We start from the raw sequence: 26,399 nt of genomic DNA on the forward strand, positions 1-26,399 counted from the left end.
AAATTACACTTCACTTTCTACAATGGAAATGTAGTTCTCCCTTTCTTGTTAGTACCTGTGGCTAACTTCTTTGCATCTAATAGATGTTCTTAAATTAGATTTAACTCATGGGTCTGTAGGAACTCAGGATCCTTCTGAAGTTGGATGTGAAACTTCTCATTCATTCATTTTTTTTTTTTTTTTAATTAGAGAAAGGGGCCCAGAAATACCAGATTCTCAAAAGGGTCCAGGCTTTAAAAAACAAACAAACAAAAAAACTGGTCTGCTGGATAAATGTCTTACGGTGCTGGAAGGTACTCAACTACATGTAGTTTCTTAGAAGTTTTATCTGCTTTTCTTGCTTTAATACCAGCCATATCCTCAGCCTTTAATTCCCTTAGTCCTTTAATTGCATTACACAATCCATGCCTTTTTAAGAAAGCTTTCCTGGATCCCTGGATCCAGTTTCCCCTGGGCACCTTTAGCCACAGTCACATGCATTGTAGTGCCCTAGTCCTTTACACATTATTTCTATTTGAAAGTGGTCATAGGAGTGCCTTCCTCATAGGCTTATTGTAGCTTTTTATGAGATAACATACAAAAAACACTTAGTACAGTGTTCACCAGCAAATGGTCGTAGTTCTTGTTGGTTTGAGTCTTCCTCTTTGCCTTTCTCACCAAGAGTGTGTGCTTTTGTGCAGTAAAGTCAATGTTTGTTTATTTTGCTGTGATAATTTGGACAGATTAGAGTTCAGAAGGACCTGAGAAGGCTTAGGTTGCTTTATGGAATAATTTTTCAGACTAGTAAAATACAGCATTTCCAGGAGAGCCATTAAATGTCTGCATAGTCAGAATTAGGCTTATAAAGTCCTGAGGTAAGTGCAACATTGGAGACTCAACCGAAGCTGCCTCCTAGTCTAATGTAGCAGTTTTTCTTTCATTTTGGGAGGGCATTCGATCTGAGTACCGGGTAAAAAAGTTAACCTATGCTTAGAAGCCATGTTAGTAAAAACAAAACAAAACAAAAAAAACCCCACACCAGCTTTAACCCACTGAGCTATCCAGGTGCCCCCCCACCACACCAACTTTAAATGCTAGAATTGTGCTCAGAGAGTTGAGATGCTTGGGCTATAAAAGGATGTCCAAACTAAGACCTGTTGAAGGAAGAGTGGCTTGATGTCTCCAGTTGTACTACATGCCATGAAATACACTCGAGGAGAATGGTGCTATGAGCCCATGTATTTTTTTCAGTTACTTCTTTTTTTGGGTGTGGGAGGCGTTGGAGCCAGCCATGTTTGTATAAGTGAGTTTGAATACTTTAAATAGGAGTGTGACATGAGTTCACAATATTTCCTCCACTCAGAAAGTTTAAGGAGATAATTTGAAAATACGGAAGAGGACAGAGGCAGGCAGTGGGTACAGGGACAGGACCTGGTGAGGCACCTGCCCCAGTACTGCTTAAGCAGGTTGGTACCAGAGGTGTGAGGACCCTGACGAAGCTCGAAGTATCAGTTTCTTTTCTTCTCTAAGGTCAAGAGTGAGTTTACAGCCTTGCCATAGTCTGGCTGTCATAACTCTTATTTTTGGCTCTAAGCATTTCATTTTTCACTTCCCTTCTCCTGATGTATTAATTCAGAAATTGTTATATGAATTTATTAACTGTAATTGAATAAAGATTAAATTGTGTTCATTATGATGTATTGAAATTTAGTTTATCAGGTTGCACTAATGTGTTCATTTAAAGATGCTGAATTTGACTTTAAAGAAGTTTATTGTATTTGTATGTGTAACATATGTTCTGGTGCGTGTACCATTAAAGTTGTTAATAAAATTTGTGGTCTCCTTATTTATCACCACAGGGTTTACCAAGTAAAACAATCTCAATATGTCTGTACTTGTGTGTGGGTGTTTACATTTTTAAACATATGCATCTGTTGTGTTTTTTTATATTTTGTATTCTGTGTTTGGGTAATATGTTACTTTGTGTTAACATTTTGAATTTATGTGGTGCGTTTAAGATGTTTAGCACTTAGGTGTTAGTGGATTTTTAAGTTTAGGAATTTTAAATCAATCAGGTAATTTATGCGTATTGAACTAAACTCATGGTACTCCAAAAGGCCACCTGGCTTAATGCTTAAGAGCATGGTTTCTGAAGTCTGAAAGACCTGGGACTGTATCCCAGCACTGTCACTTTCTAGAGCAGCTCTGTTCAGTGTGACAGCTACTGGCCACATGTAGCTATTAAGCACTTGAAGTGTGGCTAGTGTGCCCAACTGAATTTTAAATTGCATTTAATTTTAATTTTGGTCTAGGTAGCCACGCCTAATGGCTATCGTATTGGGCCTGATTGTATCAAGTGACTGAAACCTTATGTGTCCCAGATTTCCCATCTGTACAGTGAGATCAAACTTAAGCTACCTTTTGTGGTTGTTAGAAGAATAAATAAACTAATATATTTAAAGAACTTAAAACTATGCCTAAAACAGAATATGTCCTTGAAAAATGATAGTTACGATGACTATTATGTATTTAATAAACTGGAATTACTTTCCTGTGAGCATAAATTTAAACCTGTTTATTTTTATTCTTCCCTTTCAGGATTAATTTATTTTTGGAAATCAAGTGCAATATTAAAGGGAATACAAACCACACTACATTATTGGAAGCCATTTCTGCTAATTTTATTACATTTTAAAATTTATGATTTGATTTGAATACTATCATGGGAGGAGCAGTGAGTGCTGGGGAAGATAATGATGACTTAATTGATAACTTAAAAGAAGCTCAGTATATCCGCACTGAAAGAGTGGAGCAAGCCTTCAGAGCGATTGACCGCGGAGATTACTATTTGGAAGGCTACAGAGACAACGCTTACAAAGACTTAGCCTGGAAGCATGGGAACATACACTTGTCGGCTCCTTGCATTTATTCTGAAGTTATGGAAGCATTGAAACTTCAACCAGGATTGTCTTTTCTTAACCTGGGAAGTGGAACCGGATATTTAAGTACAATGGTGGGCTTAATTTTAGGTAATTTTATTTTTGTAAAATTTTATTTTAAAAAATAAGCTGAGTTTGTATTACTGTTTATGATTTATAAGGTTTGTAAATTTGTATATCTTTGAATGTATGTACTCCAAGTAGTTCTCTTCCTTAAGAAACACAAGGCAGTAGTAATCTTTTTTTGTTATTTGCTCTGATGTTGAAAGTTAGCTTGTGCATTTAATCCTAGACTTAAGAAACCCTTGGAATTGTTCTTTCAATCATTGTCTGTACTTAAAATTGAACAGCTGGTAGACGGGAAAGTCAGGGGTATCATGTAATCTGTTTCAGGTAAAGTGTTGTGACTGACTGCTGGCTTAGAGGGTTCATTAGTCACCAGTGTCCCATTTTAAAGGGAATGGAGCCAGGTTTTTGGTAGCAATGCAGGAGTTTGTAGGATATAGAGTATATGGCACTGATGAAGCAAAACAAGGGATTGGGAGAAAAACAGAAGAGAAGTATTATGTCAGTAAACTTTTAGCATACTTACTGTCTGTTCTGTCAGGCATTATTCCTGGTGTAGTTATATAGCAGTGAACTAAAGGTACAACGATCTCTGCCTTTGAGAAACTTACTGGGTGCTTACTATGAGGGTGAGGCATTGTTTAAACCACTTTTACATAGAGTAACTCACTTAATGTTCCTAATAATCCTGTGACGTATATACTGTTACGGTTCCTGTGTATATAAGTGAGTAAACTGAGGCTCAGAGAGGTTAACTAACTTGCCTCAAGTCTCATAGCTAGGAAGTGACACCTGCAAAATACAGAATGTGGGTTGAAGAGGCATGGATGGAGGAAAACATGTGCCAAGACCGTAGGATGTTGGTGGAGGATGAACAACCATTATTTATACTAAGCCTCTTGGTGTTTACTGAGTGCTACTTTGTGACAGGCCTTAAGGTAGAACACTATCAAGGCCCATAGTAGACTCTTATCCTTGAGTTCACAGACTGGCAAGAGGAGAGAGACAAGAAAAATCAGCCATTTTCATCCAGTATGCTATGTGCCATAGTTGAGGCATATGCCTGAGTTCTAGGGATGAGACTGTGGTTTAAAATTCACTCTGCAGTGATAGAGAATCATTGAAGGATTTTGAATAGAGAAATGAGTATACTCTAGTTGGGTGACTCTCTGTCCCAGGGTGCTGGGTCCCAGTTTATCCCTCTTGTCCTAGCATCAGTATTTATAATGTCCTTTTCTTTCCCAACGTGTCCCAGTTTTGACAGTAAATTATATAGTCACATGAAATGACTTCTAAAGCATTTTCAGGCCTGAAATTCCCCTTTCTTACACACTTACTGTAGCTCCTTACGTTCTTTTCTAGTTACAGAACCTGCAGTCTATTTCATAAAAACAACTGAGTCAGTTCCTATTACATAATACAACCTAATACATAAAACAGTCTATTTAATGTCACTACTAAGTTTCTGATTCATAATGATATGCTTAAAAAGTAGTGAAGTATTAATTTTTACCATGAAAGAAATTAAGCACCTTACATTTAAATTTGGTATTCCTGCCTTTCCTGAGGCAGGAGTTTCTCTGCAGTTTGGGAACCCCACATACCTAATTAACTTTTGAAAAAGGAATCTCAGGGTTTGAGACTGTCTCCAAATTGAAGGAACTTAGTTGAGGGAGTAGGGAGAGTCTTTAAGAAATGGGAGTTGCCATTTTGCAAGTGCATTTCTTGACCAGCTCTGGCACCTTTAGGCTGGAGTCCAGGCTTCCTAGCATGTCTGGCTAGCCTCAGAGCACCTGTTAGCCTGTCTTCTACCTCTCTAGCCCTGTCAGCTGGCTCAGGCTGAGGGAGGTCAGTCTTATCCAAAGGCCTGCAGGGAGGAAGGGGTTCATAATTAGCAACCTTGCTAGCTGTGAGATTGCCCCCCTTAAACTCTACTCCTCAGTCTCAGTCTCCAAGAGATTCCTGTGGCCAGATGCAGTTATAGGCTTACCTCACTTCTTTATTGTATCTTGAATGAGAAACAGACCCCTGCGTAAGTGATCTGTAATGCAATTGATATTTTCCTTCTGTTACAAGGCTCCAGGGAGTCATGGTCTTTGGTTACATGTATGACTATGGTTATTGGACATTGTTCCAGGGTTTATCTGTGTGTGACCTTGCAGTCAAGACCAAGATAAAGTTCCTTTCTTTTTGATTGGGAATGGTCATTTGGTGAGAAAGATAAAACACTTCAAAGAAGATGGAAAGGCAGAAAGAATAGTCTGTAAAACAGTGATTATGACTAATAAATTTTGGATCTGTCTAGCTTCTGAGGAAGCTTAATCTTGTTAACCCAGAGTACCCTTTTTTGGTTTGCTTTGTGAGTGTTTTAAGTCAAGGAGGTAGATGCAAAGAAAGGTGCTTACATGCTCCCTACAATTTTCTGAGTATGGTGAATCAGATTTGGCCTCATTGCTTCACAGTGACCTTAGTAACAGAAGTTCTGTCCTTATTAAGTAACTGTAATATCATGGCTCTAAGCCATTTTTCTCTCCTAGTCACAAGATGGGGATGACAGGTGCTCACCATAGGCAGGGATTCTTATTTGAGGACATGCTGATCATGATCTGGAAGAATTGTGGCTAAGGCAGGGAGAGCAGGGTGTCTGTGGTTTGGTAATGCAGACAAAAATGCTCCCTGAGGAATTTCCACTGCGTTTCCAGAAACACACCTGGAGGGGATGGACTGCAGTCTTGAGAGAGCTTTTGTTCAGTGAGAGGAAGTTAGGCTTATCTTAACCTCAGGAAGTAGCTTGTGATTAAAGTATACTTGAAGCAGTTATTCATAAGTGGAATTTATTTTTGCTCCAGACCTGGAGAATGGATTGCTCTGACTCCCAGTGTACCTCATTTAGACAACTTGTTTAGTTTCACATTGAAGATAAGTTCTTGTTCCACTTGCTTCCCCTTAAGACTCTTCCTAGAACTCACAAAGAATCAAGCACTTAACTCTCCTCTCAGTACTACTGTCTTTCCATACCTAGGGAGTCCTGTTGAAAAACAGGGTCCAAGAGAAGAAGGCTCCCAAGTCCTCTGCTTCCCAGACTTGAGTTATGGAAACTCATCAGGTTTATGAAGGCAAATTGGTCTGATTTTCTTTCTGATTCAAGTAGGGATGGTTCTCCATTCTGATCCTTTTTGCTTAGAGATTCACTCCCATTTTCTAAACTTATAATATGAGGGTTCATCCAGCTTAATGACTTCCTTAGTCTCTTGACTAGTTCTTGAGTTAATAGAAATGATTGGGAAACTGCCAGAATCATTCCAATACTATGTTTGCCACTACCTCAGCACTACATTAGTTTCTAAAGTTAAAACAGTTGGCAAACTTACGTGCTTAACAGGCAAATCACTGCCAGCATTATATTGTCCAATGCTGCTATATTGTCCAAAAGGCTGATTAAACTACCTGTTGCCATCATGTTTGGTCTCTAGTCTCTCATGGGTCTGTCGTTATGTTTGGTCTCTATACTCTTTTTTTTTTTTTTTTTAATTTTTATTTATTTATTTATTTGACAGAGATCACAAGTAGGCAGAGAGGCAGATGGTGGGGCAGGGGGGAAGCAGGCTCCCTGCTGAGCAGAGAACCTGATGCGGGGCTCGATCCCAGGACCCTGGGATCATGACCTGAGCCGAAGGCAGAGACTTTAACCCACTGAGCCACCCAGTTGCCCCTGGTCTCTATACTCTATCTCATTACTAGAGGACATTAAATGGTCCTTTATCAGCTGCCCTTAGATTGCCTTTGACTTGAGATACTCATGTTTTAACTCTCATTTTAGCCCCCCTTCTCCCTTTAATGAGATACAACTTAACATAAAGTTTGCCCATTTTAAGGGTACAATTTAGTTAGTTTTCGTAACTTTGCAGAGTTATGTGAACATGACCATAGTTCTGTTTGAGAATATTTCCATCACCCCCAAAAGATCTCCCATGCTTGGTTGAATCCACTCCCTGTCCCCACCCTAACCCCTGGCAACCACTTAGCTATATGTTCTGTTTCTATATATTTGTCTTCTCTGTACATTTATATAAATAGGATTATATGAAATATGGTCTTTTGTGTATGGTTTCTTTTACTTAGCAATATGTTTTCAAGGCTGTAGCATGTATTAGTATTTCCTTTTTATGGTTGAATAATATTTCATTGTATGGGCATGCCACATTTTGTTTGTTCATTCACCACTTAATGAGCATTTGGGTTACCAGTTTTTGGCTATTATGAATGATACTGTTGAGAACTTTAAAAATGTACAAATGTTTGTGTGGGCATCCATTTTCATTTCTCTTGGGTAGATTCCTAGAAATGGAATTGCTGGGCTCTATGTTTTTATGTTTAACTTTTTTTTTTTTTTTTAAGATCTTTATTTTGAGAGCGAGAAAATGTGCACGAGAGTGTGAGTGGAGGGAGGGGTAGGGGAGAGAATCTTTGAAGCAGACATCCCACAGAGTGTAGCTCAGTCCCATGACCCATGAGATCATGATCTGAGCTGAAACCAAGAATTGGATACTTGACTGAGTGAGCCACCAGGTGCCCCTGTGTTTAACTTTTTAAAGAAATTGTCAAAGTATTTTCTAAAGTGGCTGTAGTATTTTATATTCCCACAATGAATGAGGTTCTATCACAGATGGTTGTGTGGTTTTTGGTTTGTTTTTAGTAGGTATAAAATGCTATCTCACAGTGCTTTTTTTTTTTTATGTTTTTTTTTTGTTTTTTTTTTTATGTTTTTGTTTTTGTTTTTGTTTTTTTAATTTTATTTTTTTAAACATATAATATCTTTTTATCCCCAGGGGTACAGGTCTGTGAATCGCCAGGTTTACACACTTCACAGCACTCACCATAGCACATACCCTCCCCAATGTCCATAATCCTACCCCCCCAACCCCCTCCCCCCATTAACCCTCAGTTTGTTTTGTGAGATTAAGAGTCACTTATGGTTTGTCTCCCTCCCAATCCCATCTTGTTTCATTTTCACAGTGCTTTTAACTTGCACTTACAATGATGTGGAGGAGCATCCATTTCTGTGTTTTTTAGTCATTCCTGTATCTTTAGTTAAATGCACTTTCACGTCTTTCTCCCAGTTTTTAATTAATTGTTGGGTGTTTTTATTATTGAGTTATAAGTGTTCTTTATATATTTTGGATACAAGCCCTTTATCAGAACTACAGTTTTCAAGTAATTTTTCATGGTCCTTCAGCACCTCTTTTAGATCTATCTTGGCTCACTGAGCCAGAGAATCAGGGAGATCCAGAGTGGTCTTCAGCTCCCCTTCCCCATTCTTTCTGAAATGACAAAACAAATTCTGTAGGTTCTCAGGGTTCTCTTTAAAGTAGACCACATTTTCTTCCTTAAACCAAACCTCAGTTTTTCCTCTCCTCTTTTTTTTTTTTTTTTTTTTTTTTTTTTGGGGGAGGTTTTTTTTTTTTTTTTTTTCTTTTTAAGAATTACAGAGGCTCTTGGTATGTGCTTTATTTTGGGCTCTGAGCAAATCTGTTTTGAAAAGAACCATTTCATTTAGGCTGGTCTTTTTCTAAAATCAGTAAAGTTTGTTACTATTTAAACTGTTCTTAGTCCTAGTTAGGCTTCTCTGCATCTTTTCCTCTGCCCATATAGCCTGTATTGAGTTGCCATTATTTTTCTATATCTTGGGGTTTTTCCCCCCTCACTTCTGGTTGTTGAGTGAAAGTCATTACTCTCAACCATCTCTTTCATTGCTGCTTCCTCTAAAAAGAAATGATTTTGTGTTTATGCGACATTACTGCTAATTGTTACTGGGCAACAGACAGTAATAAAAATCTCAGATATTAGGAAATAGTATGGGTTTTAGAAATTTTTAAGTTTTCATAGTAATTTCTGGTTCTAAGTCCTACTGTTCTTTGAAGTTAAAAGGCAATCCCCTCAGTGGTGTGAAAAATCTTAAGGTGGTTCTCTGAGCATCTTGAGTTTTTAATTTGCCTTCGGGATTAACTCTACCCAACTCAAGATTATCCTTGTACCAAATACAGTTGATTCCTGTTGTTTGTGAATTCACTACTTAAAATTTGTTTTTTTACAAATTTTATGTAAAATTTTATGGCCCATGGCCATAAACACCAAATTACCAATGAACCATTGTTCCTTGGGGAAACACAACTCAAACTGTTAATAATTTTAAATCCTAAAAACTCATCCTGGTTGTTTATTTGCTTTATTTTTACAAAAGAGAAAATGAGCTTCCAAATATTAAGAGATTTGCCTGAGAATGGCTCAGGAGGGGCCAGAAATGGACCCCGGGTTGCGCTGCATTGTCCCCTTCTGTCTCCAGTGGCTAAATTTTCCTTCTGTTGTGTTTGTCATTCTGGTGAAAGGTACTTTTTTCCTACCAAAAATTACTTAGATGGAAACCTGGACATCGTACTGTTTTCTCTTTAATTATGTTTTATGGAATAGGTAACATATTGGTAGGGTTAAAAAAAACCCAAAAGACATACTTTATTAATTTTAATTTTTATTTTTTGAGAGAGAAAGAGAATGCCTGTGTGTTTGTTGGGGGACAGGCAGAGGGAGAAGAGAATCCCAAGCAGGCTCCATGCCCAGAGTGGAGCCCATCACAGGGCTTGGTCTCACAGCCCTGAGAAATCAAGAATCAAACGTTCAACCACTTGAGCCACCGAGGTGCCCCTCAAAAGGCATACTTTAAAAGGTTTTCCTTTTCTCCGTTTTATCTGTTTGTCTTTCCACTTCAAGAATAGCTTCATAGAGTCTGGGATACCTCTCCTTTTGCACAATACTCACATGATTGTAGGGATAATAGTTGACTTGAAGTCATCTTTTTCTTAGGTATGTAAAGGAAAATATGTATTGCATCTTAGAAGATTCCTATCAACAGCTAAAATTAGTAAGATTTCTTTTGAAAGGAATGTATTTATCTTCTGTCTTCTGTGGGATGCCTGTTCTGTGATAATAACATAAAATGGATCTGACATATACTTAATGACCTTTGCTAGTGTACTTTAAGACATGAAAAATAGCATTTTAGGCTTTGTGTATATCATTTGCCTCAGTCTTGGTTGTGAACCTTTTAAGTTTGGGACCATAGCTACATTTTTTTTTTTTTTTAAAGATTTTATTTATTTATTTGACAGAGATCACAAGTAGGCAGAGAGGCAGGCAGAGAGAGGGGGAAGCAGGCTCCCTGCTGAGCACAGAGCCTAAATGTGGGACTCCATCCCAGGACCCTGAGATCATGACCTGAGCCAAATGAAGGCAGAGGCTTAACCCACTGAGCCACCCAGGCACCCCATAGCTACATTTTTGTACTTTATCATTCTTTTAAAAAAAAATTAATTATATCGAATATTTGTGCCATCTACTGAGGATACAGCAGTGCAGAAGACATTCTGTAACATTGAAATTGTGCCTATCATCTCTGAACTAGCTGTAGAAGCATTGTGTCGATTTCATTGGCTGTTCTCTTCATTTAGTTCATAGTATTGATACTGTGTGAATTGGTCACTACACTGGCCCCAGCATATCTTCAGGTATTTCACAAATAAATATTCAGTGGAATGAAAGAGCTATTGAAAATGGCTTCCAGGGGAAATGATTGCATTAAAAAGAATTTAAATAAAAAGCTAAAGCTGTTTAAATTAGCTCTGAAAACTTTTCTGTTTTGTAGGTGAGCACAGCTTTTTCTCAGTTTACTGAATTTCGTAGATACAATTGATGTTAATGTTCCACTGTAGACATAGTCATAAGTTGTGAAGATACTAGACTTGACTATTAGCCTACTGGGTGGAAATATGTAAATGAGCTGATTGTGATGTCTGTTTTTGGTATTTTAGAGATGTAGTTTATGTAGGGGCTTGGATCCATTTTCTGTAACTGTTTAAACCGAAATGTTCAGATTTGTGTAAATACATGTCTGAGATTTAAGTGTAATAAAGAAAAACTGCTTATAAATCCATCAGCTGAGAGGAGCTCAAGGGACTGGAACTGGAACTTTCTGGAAAATTTTTCAGGATTTGCTTGTTAAGGCCTTTCCTAAACCTAGAGAGCAGAGAACCAAGTCCCGGGTCTAATCTTGGATATAATCCAACTAGCTTCAGAATGGTTACGCTAACGTGGCCAGACTCAGTAAACATTTGACAGTGTTTGTTTTTCTTTAATGTGCTTGTTTGGTGTAATATAATAGGATGGAGAAACCATAAGAAATTAATTGTATCTTAAGTGTCAATATATGAGATCTGTTTCTTTTTATCTAGTTAATGATTACCTAATCTTTTGCTGATTCCTTTTATTCCCCTTTCCTTTACCTACCTTCACACTATTGTATGTCTCTTTGTTATACTCCAGGGTGTTCACAGGAGTGAAACCTAATCTTGTCTGCTTACCTATTACTGTCTCTGAATTCTTAGAAACTTACAAGTCTTTCCAAAGATGCCTTATTTTATACAACTGAAATTAGTAATAAAATATCATTGGAACTTCCTAGAAGATAGTTTTACATTACGTATTTCAGTTCTTACTGAGAAACTTTACACTGGTTTTCATAGAAACCAAAAAACTGGTTCACCTGCTCCCTCTTGTGGTAAATACTTAGTTTTATCCATAATGCTTTTATTTGCAGTTATTAATTCTTGGTAACACTTTACCAGTGAGGGCAGAGATTTGGATAGTCCGAACGGATTTTAAATATTAGGAGGATGTGGCTAGTGTGCTTAACCTGGGCTGCATTTAAGGTTATTGGCAGGACCTGGGCCATACCTTAGGAGATTCCCTCTGCCTGCCTTAGGGGGGAACCAAGCATTTACAGTTTAAATCAAATTAAATTCAATCTACCTTTAATTATTATTTAAAAATTCCCAGGTATGTAGTCAGGGTTGAGAACTACTTAGAGGTTACAGTTTTGCTTCTGTAGCTAATCAGTTCTGTATACAAAGAGAGGGCATGTTATGATTTCTAATAATTTGTACCTGTTTTGTACTTCATAGTGTGTAAAGCACTATGTAAATTAAAGTATAATTTACTTGGTTTTCCCAGGAACCGATTTTATGCAGTAGGAAAGACTTCAAAGGGTAAGTGACTGGTCTCAGATTATGCAGCTGATAGGAGGAGGAACCAGGATTGGAAACTAGGACATCTAACCTTAAATCCACTCTCTTTCCTACCACTCCATAGAATGTAGATCTTAGTCCTCAGTTGAAATGATGGATCTTAAACTAGTTTATCTTGAGAGCTCTTCTGGTTTTGGTATCATGAATGATTTTTTTTTTTTTTTTTGGCCTGTAGCTGTGTTCTGTAAATTAGCTTTACTAAAACAAAATACTGAAGGCACTGAAAACTTCATTAAAATGTTGTGTGAAGCTCTCCTGATTTCCCTGGATTGCCTTAGGCCAGCTCTAACCTGCATACCACACTCAAAACAGCCTTTCAGGGTGCCTCAGAGAAGGAAGCTGGAGTATTGGGTGTCACATAGGGTCAACATACATGTAAAAAAAAAGATGTAGATATTGTATAGATTACTAAACCTAGTAATTATTGACCTTTATATAATAAATATGCTTTGATTATTGACTGATAGATGATAAATGAGGTAGATTAGGTCCAACTACTACAAAGGAAAAATAGTCTCGATTTTATTATATTGGAATTTTGTTATATTTGTTATTACTCTTAATAAATAGGCCTTTGCCGGCCTTAAAAATCACATCTAACATTACATAAGATACCTAGGTTTTTCTAGTACCTATTTGTCTTAAGAAACTTTGACTTCTGTGTACTGTGTATATTTCAATTTTTTCTTTAATGTTTACCTTTTAAAGGTAATGGTCAACTGTTAGTACTTTTTTAAAAAATATGTATTACAAAAATGATGCATTTATCGTTTTACAGAAAAACTTCACATTGGAAAATACAAAATAGCATTGGAAACTATTGAATACAAAATTAAATTTGCACTTTATCTGTTAGATGGTGTTAGAAAGTGTTGACAAAGTTTGTCTTTTGGATACTGTTTCATTTTTTCCATTGACCTTTCCATTGTACCTTTCTGTCAGAATTATTGTCTATTTTATTAATGTGAAAAATCTCATACTGAAGTTTTTTCCCATCTCTTTGACTAGCTTACTATTTTTTGATTGAAAGGTTACAGGTATAGTTAAGTCAGGACACTTTAGGCAAAGGGTATATGTAATGATGGAAGTGTGTCCTTCTCACCTTAGATCTCTTAGTTCCTTTCCTTAGAAGCAGCTTTGTGCTTTTTTAGTTTTCTATTAAATATAGATGTCAAATATGAGTTTTAATAAACAGTATCATGCTACATTTTTATCATACACTTGCTGTGTTCTAGTTGGATATCACATTCTAAATAAATGAGATATTGGTGACATTGCTTTTTAAGTTCTGCCTTTTAATAATGCATTCTTTTAGATTTATTTTTTTCAATATTAATTATTACTGTTTATTAGTGATAAAGGTACTTCTCTGTGTTATTTAATTTTATTCACAAAAAATCATAAATGTTTTTGCACTAGAAGTTAATACATAGTCTATTCTGCATGTCTATTTATGATATTGTTAAGTCCTTTATATGTTAATGAAATTGTTTTCACTTTATGTTAAGGTAATGTAAAAAACAAGTTATATGAAAAACATTCTTAGGATATTTTCTGAATGAACTTTAATCTTATTTCCGGAAGTTGTCACTTTGGTTTTAGACTATAAGCAGAAAGTAAGGAAAGGAAAAGGAGACCAGTGGTGTCTTCAAGTGATGAACACCTATGTAGTCCCTTTGATCTAGAACTCTGAAGGTCTGACTCCCTCTGTTAAGAAAGCAGTTTGAAAGATTGAATAGAAGCCATGATTTCCAGATTTTTTACTTGACACCTTCATTGCAGTGCTTATGCATTTGGTCCTAACAGGAAACCTCAAATTACAGCAGTATTGATGTTTTTCATTGATCTCTTCCCATGTAGCCCTAGTTTTGTTTTGTGTTCATAAATATAGTTGATTAGTATAGCTAGATTCTTAATGGATGATGAAAATATGGAAGTCTCTGTTTTACATTAAACAGATCTCCTTTAAGAATAAAAGGAATTCATTTCATAGAACAGTATTTTCCTTATTATATACATAATGTTAAATAATTGTGGTTTAATTTGAGTTTTTATTTTTTATTTTTTTAAATATTTAATTTATTTATTTGACAGAGAGATCGCAAGTAGGCAGAGAGGCAGGCAGAGAGAGAGGGGGAAGCAGGCTCCCTGCTGAGCAGAGAACCCAATGTGGGGCTCCATCCCAGGATCCTGAGATCATGACCTGAGCTGAAGGCAGAGGCTTAACCCACTGAGCCACCCAGGCGCCCCTAATTTGAGTTTTTAAATGAGTAAAACTTTATTCAGTGGTTCCTAACATTCTTTAATTCCTTATGGAAATTCAAGTTATCGAAATATTCAGATTTTGTATAAATTAAAAAGATGTCACCATGTATTCTTCTGTAAGTTTAGTTTTTAGCCACTTTATTTTTTGAAAAGTGTTTCTGTTTGACTCAGTTTATGGTAAAATAAGGAATTACAAGGGTTCTTAAATGCTATCAGATGGATGTTCCAGTTTTCAGATGAAGACGGTTCAATCATATGGAGACAAAAACAAACCAAAACATTTAAGTTTGCATCAGAATAATTTAAAAGCATAAAAACAGTGCAAAGGGAGTTAATTCTGTTGTATTTTGATGGATTGGATAACTTTTATTTAACCTCCTTATCTGAATAAATTTTTCAAATAGAGCCAGTTTTATTTATTTATTTTTTTTAAATAATACTAATCAAATGCAATATGATAGAAATGTAGTAGGTTAAGCATTATCTGATTCTGGCTTGAAGATAGTCTCCAAATATTTTGGTTTAATTTTTATAGCTAAGGTAGTTCTAGATCACTTTTTTTTTCATGGGCCTTCTGAACATTCAAACATGTTAATTGGTGACTTTTGTTGTTGTTGTTATTTAAAAAAAATCTTAGAGGTCAGTAGAACTTCACCTTATATTTTATTTTAATGACATTCAGTAGGAGGCATGTTGAGTTAATTAGTTCCTAAGATACAGAAAGTATGTGTAAGATAGAGAAAGTAAATACATAATCAAACTTTTTCCTAGGAGACCAATTCCAAAATAACAAAATATGTAACAGAAATACAGAGTTGAAAACCCTGTTCGGCTCAGTTTTGGAAGTTCAAAAGTAGCCTAACGAGAGGAGTTGGTGTGTGTGTGTGTTACTTTCATGTGTCTCATGGGGCAGGCAGTAATGCACAGAAATTTTAGGAAATGTGAATCCTGTAGGTCATATTCTCAGATGGCATCCTGGTATATGCCATCTGAGGACCATCTCCTGGGCTCACTCGTCTTTTTCTCATTCCTGTGATGTCACTTATCCATGGCTATGGGTAAAAAGAAATACTAAGTGAAGTGTGAAGTGTGCTAGAACAGGAGAGTAAGATCAGCTCTGCAGTGAAGTGTCTCGATGGCCACATTCTGCTAGACACTGGGAGCTACAAAAGGCATAACATAGAATGTGATATTGGCCCTCCAGGAATTTAACATATAGTGGGTTGGTGTGAGATATGTATATAGCATCTATGTTAGCCCATGGTTTCACGCATTTTAGAATTGCCGAATTTTTAGAAATGATAAATGAAAATGTAATGGTAAAGAACTTATGTAGGAATATAATTATTCTTCGTCAATATTGCTTTGACAGATAAGCTTTTCTCTTGAGAGAACTCTTTATTACTTAGCCTTTCTGTTTTTCTTTTCTTCATTTTTAATTAAAGCCATGTAAGTAGTGAGATTTCCATTTAGCATTTTAAATCTGGCTAGCAGATGTGCATATATTTAAGCCTTTAAGTGCTCCTGTGATAGATAAATGAGCAGAAATTAAAAGAGCTCTGTAAAGACATATTACTAAAAGACTTATTACTAATATATATATATACATATATGTATATTATAAAAATGCTGCTGCTACAATTGCAGGTCCTTTTGGAATAAATCATGGGATTGAGCTTCATTCAGATGTGGTGGAATATGCCAAGGAAAAACTGGAGAGCTTCATCAAAAATAGTGATAGCTTTGATAAGTAAGTATTCACATCTATAGTTTTGGTTTGAAAGCAGCTGATAAGTAGATATATACGACATGTGTGTTCCTTAGTGCTGTTAGTTTATGGATCCTGAATTAATCAATTGAATGCAGCAAAAATCCGTGTGGTATAAAATGACTGAAGAAATTAAGTTAGAAAAATTATTTGATACTATAATTTTTGTTCTACCTAAGCTTATAGTAAATTACAAATAATTTTATAATTCTGTATTACCATCACTTTATTAGTGATAGTAATGTTTCATTCATTAGATAGCATACAGGTACTTTTTTGGAAAAAGAATGTAAAGATGCTTGGCTTTAGAGAATTCTGGAACTGGTTTTATACCTTTGGAATGGTATTTAAGAGATCTTCCCTCTTTATAAAATAAGGGTGATACTTCTTAGCATACAAAGGAGTTTTTTAAAAACATTGAATTTAAAAACATTGAATTACCTTGTAATATAGCTAGAGATAATTATGATAGAAATACCTTGATCTGTTTTGTGATAGGGTTGTGTTTGAGCAATTTCTTTAGAAAACCACGGTTTTGAACTCTTATTTTGCCTCGGAGAAATACTGCACAGACTTTGGTCCTTAGCCTGGCAGGGGAGTCTTCTTGGTGTGTAATGTTACTAAAATTCAGCAGCGTCAGAACTATGGGTCAGCCATGTCTTATGCTAAAATCCATGAGCTCTGTGAGATTGTAAAAATTTGACAGCATTTATATCTCTCAACTCATATTTTTAAAGAAAGGAAGTTCTAAAATCTTAGAACACTAGCTTACAACTCAGTCACCTTCTATAGCAAAATTTTAGTACAAAACCAGAGTTCCAACTTGGGCTTTTTGGGAGTGGGTCTTCTTCACTCTTCTCTCTACACGCTGGCCATGACCACAGAGTTGAGAAATTGGAGGTCTGAGTCAGAGCTGAGGGTTTTTTCCCAGAGAGTCTTAAGCTTGAGACAGTACCATGAAGGAAGCAGGGAAGACCCTGTGAATATCTGTTGGAGTGTATTTTCCTTCTTTTCCATTCTCTGCCTTTTCTCTCCCTCCACTTGCTCTTTGCTTTTACTCCCCTTGCCTTTGGTCCCATGTGTCTGTCCTCTGGCAAGTGGAACTTGATTGGTTGAAGAACAGAAAACTGCTACAAAATCCTCAGTGTTACAAAGGGAAGGAGAGGTCTTGTGTGTATAGGTGTGATTGTAATGGGGTTATTAAAGACCTCAGGCAGGCTTGAGAGAGTTGGAAAACATTCAGGTTTATTTTGTTCTATAATTAATACAGTGTATTTGAGCAAGCTCTTTGAATTTTCTGCATCAACTTGCTGAATACCATCATTTATCTTATTTCTGTTTGTCTTTATAAATAGTTAAAATTTAATTCACATTTTATGTTTTGAATCATTTTTCAAGTGCTTACCGTGTTGGTTCATATTCTATTTCCAAGAATAACAAATTGTTTGACAGAAATAAAATAGTTTCTAGCCTGTGTTGTTTTATAAGAACTTGGGATTCAATTTCACCATTCTTTTGTGTCTCGTGTTTCTGTCTGATGATTTGTAGCATGTTAAATGCTTAAGATATGAAATGAGAATTTTTTATATTGTTTATTAGAGGTATAGAATTTTGTTGAATTTATTGAATTCCTGTTGTATGTGTTTCGATGTTGAAAGAGTGTACACATAAGGACTTTGTGAATACATTTGAACTTAGAAAATATAAAAGTACTATTAGTAGAAGCCAATGTTTAAGGTCTAACTTAAGGTCTATTATATATTAGATAGAAATACATTTCAGGCAGAACACACTCAAGGATGAACCTTGAATCCCTGAAGCACCTTTGTACAAAGTACCTCTGGAGCTCAAGTTTATTGCTGACAAGTGGGCATGGTCCTGGGAAACAGTAAAATATGTCTTTATTCAAAGAATTTCTATGTTGATATAATTTAAATATTAAATAATACCCAACAGAGAAGTTTGAAGACTACATATTTGTGTCTCAATTTTAAAAAATTTTCTGAAATTATTTCTATATAATTGTAAAATGATTAGATTTCCTTGTATTTCTTGAGTTTTGTTGTTATTCTGTTAAGCAGATTTGTTATTCATAAAATGATGAATCGTAAAATATGGTGACATGACTGATACAAATGTTTCTTTATAATTTTCAGTGGTCTTGTTATTTTAGTTAAAATAATTAGTCAGACTTTTTAATCTAGTTCTTTCTGAAGTGTTGCAACTTATTTTTAAAGCAGATTCAGACATTGATAAACCAGTCTAAAAAAACTAGTTCTGGAAATGTTATCTATTCTGGTTTTCAGTAGTGTTATGAAGTGTTAGGAAAAATTTTCAGATTATAAAAGTATCTTGCATACAAAAAGTAGTAAGTACTGGGAAAATGTTTCATTTTCCGTAAAGTAGTGAATGATTGTAAGCTTAGTGAAGTTGATGTGTAACTCATTGGGCTCCTTTTTTGATCTTTATATTACTTGGTTTTGGTGATAGAAATTCTAAAGGTATAATGGTTTTCTTTCTATCTTGTGTTTTGATGATTTCTTCACAATTTTTCTTGATGTTGGTGATATTTCCATTTATAGTAAATTTTTTGAATTAGAAAAACTTGAGCAAGTCATTTTAAAAATCCCATTGCCAAGCAGTTTCATTATGTCTAATTGTATATGGGTTATCAAAATACATATTTAATTAACAAAATATAAAGTAACTCCGTTACATTATTTGCTATTTTTGTATTCCTTAGTACCAGATCATCCTTGATTATGTGTAACACAGAGAATAGATTGCTAAAACCTAATACTCTTCCCAATCTTACTTAACCTGTTTGTTTGGATCTTTTTTATCAGTTCTTTTTTCAAAAGTGTTCTTATGTCACTTACGATTTAAATTGCATCTTATAAATCTGTTGGAAATCCTAATGAACTCTAAATGTAGTAGATGGGAAGGAATCTATAAACTGTGTGTGTGTGTGTGTGTGTGTGTGTGTGTGTGTGTGTATGGTAAGGTGACTGTTTAAAAAGTACAAATGTGTGTTTTATAAAGCAGGTTTGGTTCCTGAGTCTTGAAAGTAGCGTTTCTTCTTTTAGAAGAAAGAATCTTTGTTGTAATGTATATACTTTTAGTTTCCATTCCTTACTCTTGTATCAGCAAATGAAATAATTTGGAGAGGCTACTCTGAATTTACTGTATTTGGAGATGGGCAGGAAGGGGAAGCTCTCCTGTATGGCTTATCCCTTTGTTCTATCTGTGGTATTTCCAGAATTGCTGAAATTCCCTTATAAAACTGACATTTAATTTCAAAGGTATTCCTAAATATTGGCAAAACTTTTCCAGTAAAGGACCAAATAGTAACTATTTTGGGCTTCCTGGGCTAAATGATAAGTGTAGCAGCTGCTCAACTCTGCCATTGTAGGGCAGAAGCAGCTTAGACACCATGAAAGGGAGCGGGTATAGGGTGTTCTAGTAACACTTTATTTATAGAAAGATGCAACAGCCTGGATTTGGCCTGTCTGCTGCTCCCTGTTCTGCTCTTCACACAAACTCTTTAGAACACCTTTATTTTAGCCCACTCTGATCTAGACAAATTTTTGGGCCTAGGTTTTAAAGGCTTTTATGAGGGAAGAAGTTTGCAGAAGGTCAAATTATAATCAGTATTTGTGCTTGAACAGTAAGCAAAATAATCTCTCCAGTTATAGGAACTTGGAAGAGTAAGTCAGTTGAAGTAGCCTGAATTGTAAACTTTTATCCCCTAAGTACTTTGCAAATGAGTAGTAATTAGTATAATATTTGTTCATATCAGTAGTCATGTACTTCTATGTGTACATGTGCATGAGGTTGACTTAGCTCTCTGGAATGCGTGATTTGGAATGTGCCATTTCCTTACAACAGATGAGTCCTTCTATTTCCCTTCAGTTTCAAGGGTACTGTAGCTGACTTTGGAAATACTCTAACGTCAGTAGCCAAATGAGTGCAGCATGGTCTGATTTATTTGAAAATTTTCATTCTATTTAAACAGGGAGGACTATTGTTTCTATGTAGTTTGTCATACAAATGAGTCATGATAGGTGTACTGAAAACAGTAATGAGATAATAAAAAAAAATGTGTTGTCTGTTCATTGAGTACCATGTACCATCCATTCTAAGTGCTTAGTCCACAGCCCAGCAGGCAATATTGGTGTCCACATTGCCGAGGTGGGAAAACTGAGGAATAGACAGGCTGTGACCTCATTAAGCCAGCCTTCTTATTTAGTTCTGATTTAGCTATGGTGATGTAAATATTGATTTATTCTTATTTCCTCTGAGCAGTAAGCTGCTACCCATGGATTACTGTTGAGCAACTGAGCTCCAAATTAAAAAGTTGAGGCAGCATTTACTGTCTCATCATCTACTTCCCTCAGGTTAAAATTAAGGAATGCTGTTAACATGGTTAATTGCACCACAGCTTTTTATTACAGAGCACATCTACTGTGTTCATTAATGAAACTCCCCTATGGTATGAGTTACTTTTGAGGGCAGAGATGACTGGGAGAGACAACGCAGTCCTCAATTTTAGTTGAGGCATAAGATTTGGTTTTGGGTTTTTTTTTTTTTTTTTTTGGGCATAAGTTTTAAGTTAAATGTAGAGTTAGTATTTTAGAATATTTATTTAATTGATTTATGACAGTATCTAGTGGCATAAGTTTATCTTTAATTACAGGTTCATTTTTCATGTGATTTGATTTACATTGGAAAAATTAAATGCTTCCAAATCCTGTCAGCTTTGTCATGAGAGTAATCCTGCTTCATCTTTAAGATAATTATGGCATACTTGAAGTAGTTTTGCTATCTGCAAATAGATATTCAACATTATTGCAAAATATTTCTCAGATATTTGAATGGTTTGATATATCAATAATATTCAGATGGCAGTTTTATAACAGTTATTACAGGTTGTACACCGTTTTTAATCATGACAAACATTCAAGTGGTGGTAACAAGTGCTTGAGAATAGTCATCAGGGCTATTTATCAGTTATGTATTTTAACGTCAATGAGAGATGGAATGGGGAAAAGTTGGACGGCTTCAAAATATTTATAGGAGAATAAATCATTGTTGAAATACTGAAGGCTCACTTTTCTGTAATGTACCTGCACATTTCCTATAAAGTGTTCAGAGATTGTTTTTGATTCCATGGATTTTCCTAAAGCTTCATTCAATGGAAGAAAAATACGTGTACTTTTAACATTTTGCTTTAAATAATTCTTGAATTATTCTGAGATGAGTTTGGTGCAGTTGGAAGGGAAAACACTTGAAAAGGTAAAGTCTTTGATTTTTTGAATTTTACTTTATTCAGTAGCTTAATAATTGATTGTAAGTCTTTGAATGGTATAACTGCATTTGGAGATCAAGATATAATGTTTCCCTGGATTTTCTTCCCAGTGGAAAGTTTTGAAGTTTTGTCTTGTTTTAACTAAGTAGTCATACTCTTAAAACCCAAAATGTGTATTTTGACAAAGTGTTTTGAGAAAAAGAGATTTCTATGATTCATTTGGCAGATTGTTTTGGATGAGATATAAGAACAAGGTAGAATTTTCTCCTATGACCTTGAAATTCTTTATTCCATTGGAATAATTGTCTAAACTTTCAATGACAGCATCCTGTGGCACATAATAAACTAGGTGTGCAAATTTTCAGCCCCCACTTCAACAGTGTATTGAAGGGGAATGTTGTTTTTTCTACTCTCAGTCAGCTCCTAGACCTAGACTATCCGTCTAAGAGGGAAGCTGCAGGGCAAGGCTAGGTCACCCTGATCTCCTAGCAGCTTATCAAAAGAATTATATGGGCAAGTTGGCAAGGTCCCTGCTGTGAAGGAAATCATCTGTCCATCTCCAGACGAAGATATTCCAACACGCACCTATAAAGAAAACCACTGCTAAGGTAAGTGATGAGAATCCCGGTGTTATTTTGGGCAAGTGTTCATGTTGTAAACCAAGATAATATGTGCTCTATATTTTCCACAAATGATTTCCAGTGTACACTTTAGTAAGAGTGTGCCATATATTTTCCCCTCTGCATAAAAGTCTAAAAACAGTTACTAGATTTTCAGATTTAAATCAGCAAGTGATTATATAAGTCTAATGTGAATCAATCTGTAGTTGTAACACGTATTTCAGAACTGTTTATTTTGTATACAGATAAGTTACATTGTTAGGTATAATTCAGTATAATTTAGGAGTGTGAGTCATCTCCATCTGGGAAGTTGTGTTTTAGAAATTTTCTTCAAAGAATAAAAATGATTGCTACTTTTCATTTACTAACAGACAAAATTTTAACAAACTTTCCTAAATTAAGAATAAAAATTAGGTCAAGCACGCGTGAATCATACTTTTATGAATACAATACTAACCCCATAGGAAATGCCATTTTGGTATACCTCTTGCTTTCCCCCCAACTCAGGTTTTGTATAGTATGTGGTTGATGTGAAAAAATGGAATTTGGATTTTCCTTTTCACTATTTTTAACCTAGATTTTATGTATAGATCTATAAATAGTGTAGTACTATTTTGTAATAAACTGAAAACTTCTGGTTAGTTTATTGCTGAAGTCTTCCAGATTATACACAAGTTGTATTTGTGGTTTAAAACATGTGCTTTGCCTCTGTAGAGGTTTGTGGAAACATAGGTGAGATGCAGCGTTCAGAAGATAGTAAAAGCCTACGGAAGAAAACGTTTTCTTTCTTTTCCTGTCTACATTGGAAGACTGAGTAGGAATTGTAATTTACTTTGATAACATGGTAGCCATCATCCATGTCTCCAGTCACTTGTTTAGTTCTTTGTAAATATTGGCATGAGCATGATCTGACACAGGTAGGACCATATCCATAAACATTGCCCTAAACATTTTTAATCATAGACTTTCTCAAAAAATATTGTTAGCCCTAGAATTGGTATGGGTTTATTTATGTGAAATGCTATTATAAAAATAAGCCATAGTTTTAATATTAGAATACCAAATGTCTAAGTAAGATCCTCAACTATGTACCTAGTTAGAAATACTAAAGCTCATCTCTAAGTCCTTTATTAGAAAAGATAATCCATTACCCATTTATTTTTTATGTGTGTGTGTGTGTGTATGTGTGTGTGTAATTGCAATTTGAGAATTTTTTTGTGTTCTTTACTGATGTGAAGGATTCATGTATTACTGGTAGAAAAGATCAAGCCATAGTTACAAAAAGGAATCCCCAGATAGGACAGTCTCTGGTAGATGTTTTTCTTAATAACCACTAAATTGGTAGTGTTACAGTTTTTTTGTGATGTGTTTGGCATGTGAATTTTCTGTGTTCTAGATGTTTTAGTGCCAACATTTAAAAATATATAGTGTTCTCCCCAGTGTTACTTTTGTCCCTGCAGTTTTACTATTTTGTATTTAGAAATAGTCCAATACTTTGGACTATATCTCAAGTTTGATTAACCTTTCAGGTTTGAGTATTCTGTTAAAGGAAATTAATTTGACTATGGTAAATGAAAGTGTAAAGATCCCATATGTATTTGTTAGAAATATATGTTCCATTTGCATTAGTAGAAATTGATAGATTTAGAGATCTGATTTTCAGTATAATGATCCTTTGTATTACTCCCTAAGTGGAAGCGAACGTACTTGTTTTAATCTGTATTACAGGGGAAGAAAGCATTAATTTGTTTCCTAAAATTATGGTGGCTTATTTAAGATCTTCAGAAAGGCCCCCCAAAAGTGCCTTTTAGTTATAGAACAGTTGATTTATTCATTAAAGACAAAGATTTTTTTTAATTATTTGAGTTTTGCTTTTTTAATTATTTTGAGAAAAACTGTATTCTGTAGCATAAGGTGATGGCTTTCTATAGCAATTAATTTAGTAAAACAAGAACCATCATATTGATGTAGAAAGTGTCATAGGCATATATTTTTCCTGTAACTTTCTGGGCAAGTTTCTCTTCTAGCCCTGAGCTTTTTTTTGGGTTCATGTTCAAAGTTGGCAGGTGGAAAAGCTGACAAAACATCTGTTTTTTATATGGTTCACTCAGTAAATACACTTTGAGGACTGTAATAGGTAATGGAGATACATTTTAAAATTCAGAAGAAATACTCACAGAAGTAACAGGAAAACCGGGAGAATGTTTCAAAGGGAAGATTGTCTTAAGGAGAAAGTATTTGAAGCTCTTAGTTACAGGTGATATGATAAGTAGAAGGGTATTTGTTTAGTATCTTCAGTTTATGTGGCTGTTGAAATACGCACACACACACACACTCTCACGCACTCACCCACCCCTATACACATAAATATAAAAGAAATATTGAGTTATTTTATATTTATTTTGGACTAAATCTTTGAAATCCCATGTGAATTTTATCTTTAAAGTACATTTCGATTTGGACTAGCTGCATTTTAAAGGCTCAGTATCCACATGTGGCTAGTGACTACCATCTTGGCTGCCATGTACCTCTAGATTGGCCTGTCTCATCTTTCAGATCTTGACATTTCTCAGGGAAACTTTCTCTGATTCCATAGGTCTTTCCATTTCCTTTCATCCTCAGTTTTATGGAATCCTATTCCTTTCCTTTAGATAAAGCATTTATCATAGTTGTAAATCTTTATTACTGTGATTCGTCAATGTTCATCTCTTCAACTAGATGTAGGCATGATTGTTTCCCATTGTCTTTTCAATCTTTATACAAAACAGGTGCTCAGTAAATATTTCACTTAGCGAACTGTACTTAATAATAGTATAAGGAAATTTGACCAGAATCACACATTTGATTTTAAAAATCAGGCACTGAATTCTTTCTAATTAATTTTTTTGGGATGAGGACATATAAAATATCACTTATGTGAGAAGTGGTTTTAATTATAAGTTGTTTACTTGCAGTGATATTGTCCTAGGTAATAGTTCTCTAAGCTGTCTTTTATTTTTAATAGGTAGAAAGCTTTTAAAACCATAAATGTATGTTTGAGTTTATTTAACAGACTTGATAAAGAGGTTTTAATAATTTAATTTTTAAAATATAAATTCCCTGCTCATATTCATCCTGAAAATAAGACTAACTTAAATTATTATAAAATTAAATTATTTAAGATGAATTTTTATAAGAATAAATATTTTTAGATAGACTTCATTGAAAATAGTCTAACTTTCTCATTTTAAAGAATGCTTATTGTGAGTGTGGTGGAAATGTTTAAACCACATGATTCACATTATCTTATTAGTTAAAAGTCAATAAATTATATTTTGGCCATATTTTAGACACTCATAAGTTGTACCATAGTCTTGAGTTTAAAAGGAATTTAAGCATGGTCTCCGACGTAAGTAAGATTACACTTCCTATGTACTATGCAAATAGAATGAGATACTGTTAAGTAGAGTTGGGTAAGATTTCATTTCTAAAACTAATATTTGAATTTTATCTTGAAGGGATAGTAGGCATTTATCAAGGGAAGAGGAGAAGGAAGGGTATTTCAATTTCAGTCAAAGGAACAGCATATACACAGATACAGGGTTTCAAAACATTTTGGAATAGTTCCATTAAACAAGTAGGAGCACACACAATTGACCCTTTAACAACATGGGTTTAAACTGTACAGGAGGGCTTAAATGCAGATTTCGTTATGGTATATCATGATAAATATGTTTTCTTCTATTAATATTTTCTTTAGCTTACTTTATTGTAAGAATATAGTATACAATACATGTAACATACAAAGTATGTGTTAGTCAACTGTTTATGTTACCAGTAAGGCTTCTCAACAGGTTGTTAGTAGTTATGTTTTTAGGGAGTCTTAAGTTATACTCAGATGTTAGAGGAAGGAGGTTAGCACCCCTAATGTCTGCCTTGTTCAAAGGCCAACTGTATTCAGTCTGGCTACAGCATAGTATTGGGCGGGGACAGTGTGGGGAAGGCAGGGCCAGGAAATGAATCTGGCATAACAATTTGATGGTAAGATCATAAAGAGCCCCATGTGGTACTGTATGGGAATTTCACTCTCTCCTGTGCAATAGGGAGCAAAATGATGGAAGAGTCCTAAAAAGTGTGAGCAGCAAGGTGATAGTTACAGTGAAAGAAATAATTGGACATGGACTACCTTAGTGTGGGGGGTGTGGAAAAGAGAGTAAACACTGATGACTCATGCCACCCCAACCTCACACCCCTTCCCACCCTACCCCTGGCCCCTCCACTAAGAAGACAGGATACTGAAGACAAGGCATAATTCTGGTAAACTCCTCTTTAAATATTAAT

General features: G+C 35.2%; 1 protein-coding gene across 1 annotated transcript in view; it reads left to right on the forward strand.

Annotated features, from left to right (window-relative positions):
* The window catches only part of LOC111155425 (protein-L-isoaspartate (D-aspartate) O-methyltransferase domain containing 1), a 64,380-nt gene that overhangs the window by 24,495 nt on the left and 13,486 nt on the right, over positions 1 to 26,399 (forward strand). The window contains exons 2-3 of the mRNA XM_022515576.1: positions 2,578 to 3,008; positions 16,031 to 16,133. Of these exons, the coding sequence (XP_022371284.1) occupies positions 2,702 to 3,008; positions 16,031 to 16,133 (410 nt within the window). The 5' untranslated portion in view covers positions 2,578 to 2,701. The remainder of the gene's footprint in view (positions 1 to 2,577; positions 3,009 to 16,030; positions 16,134 to 26,399) is intronic.

This window comes from Enhydra lutris, unplaced genomic scaffold, assembly GCF_002288905.1.
Source record: "Enhydra lutris kenyoni isolate GAN:26980312 unplaced genomic scaffold, ASM228890v2 scaffoldscaffold41, whole genome shotgun sequence".
NCBI lineage: Eukaryota > Metazoa > Chordata > Mammalia > Carnivora > Mustelidae > Enhydra > Enhydra lutris.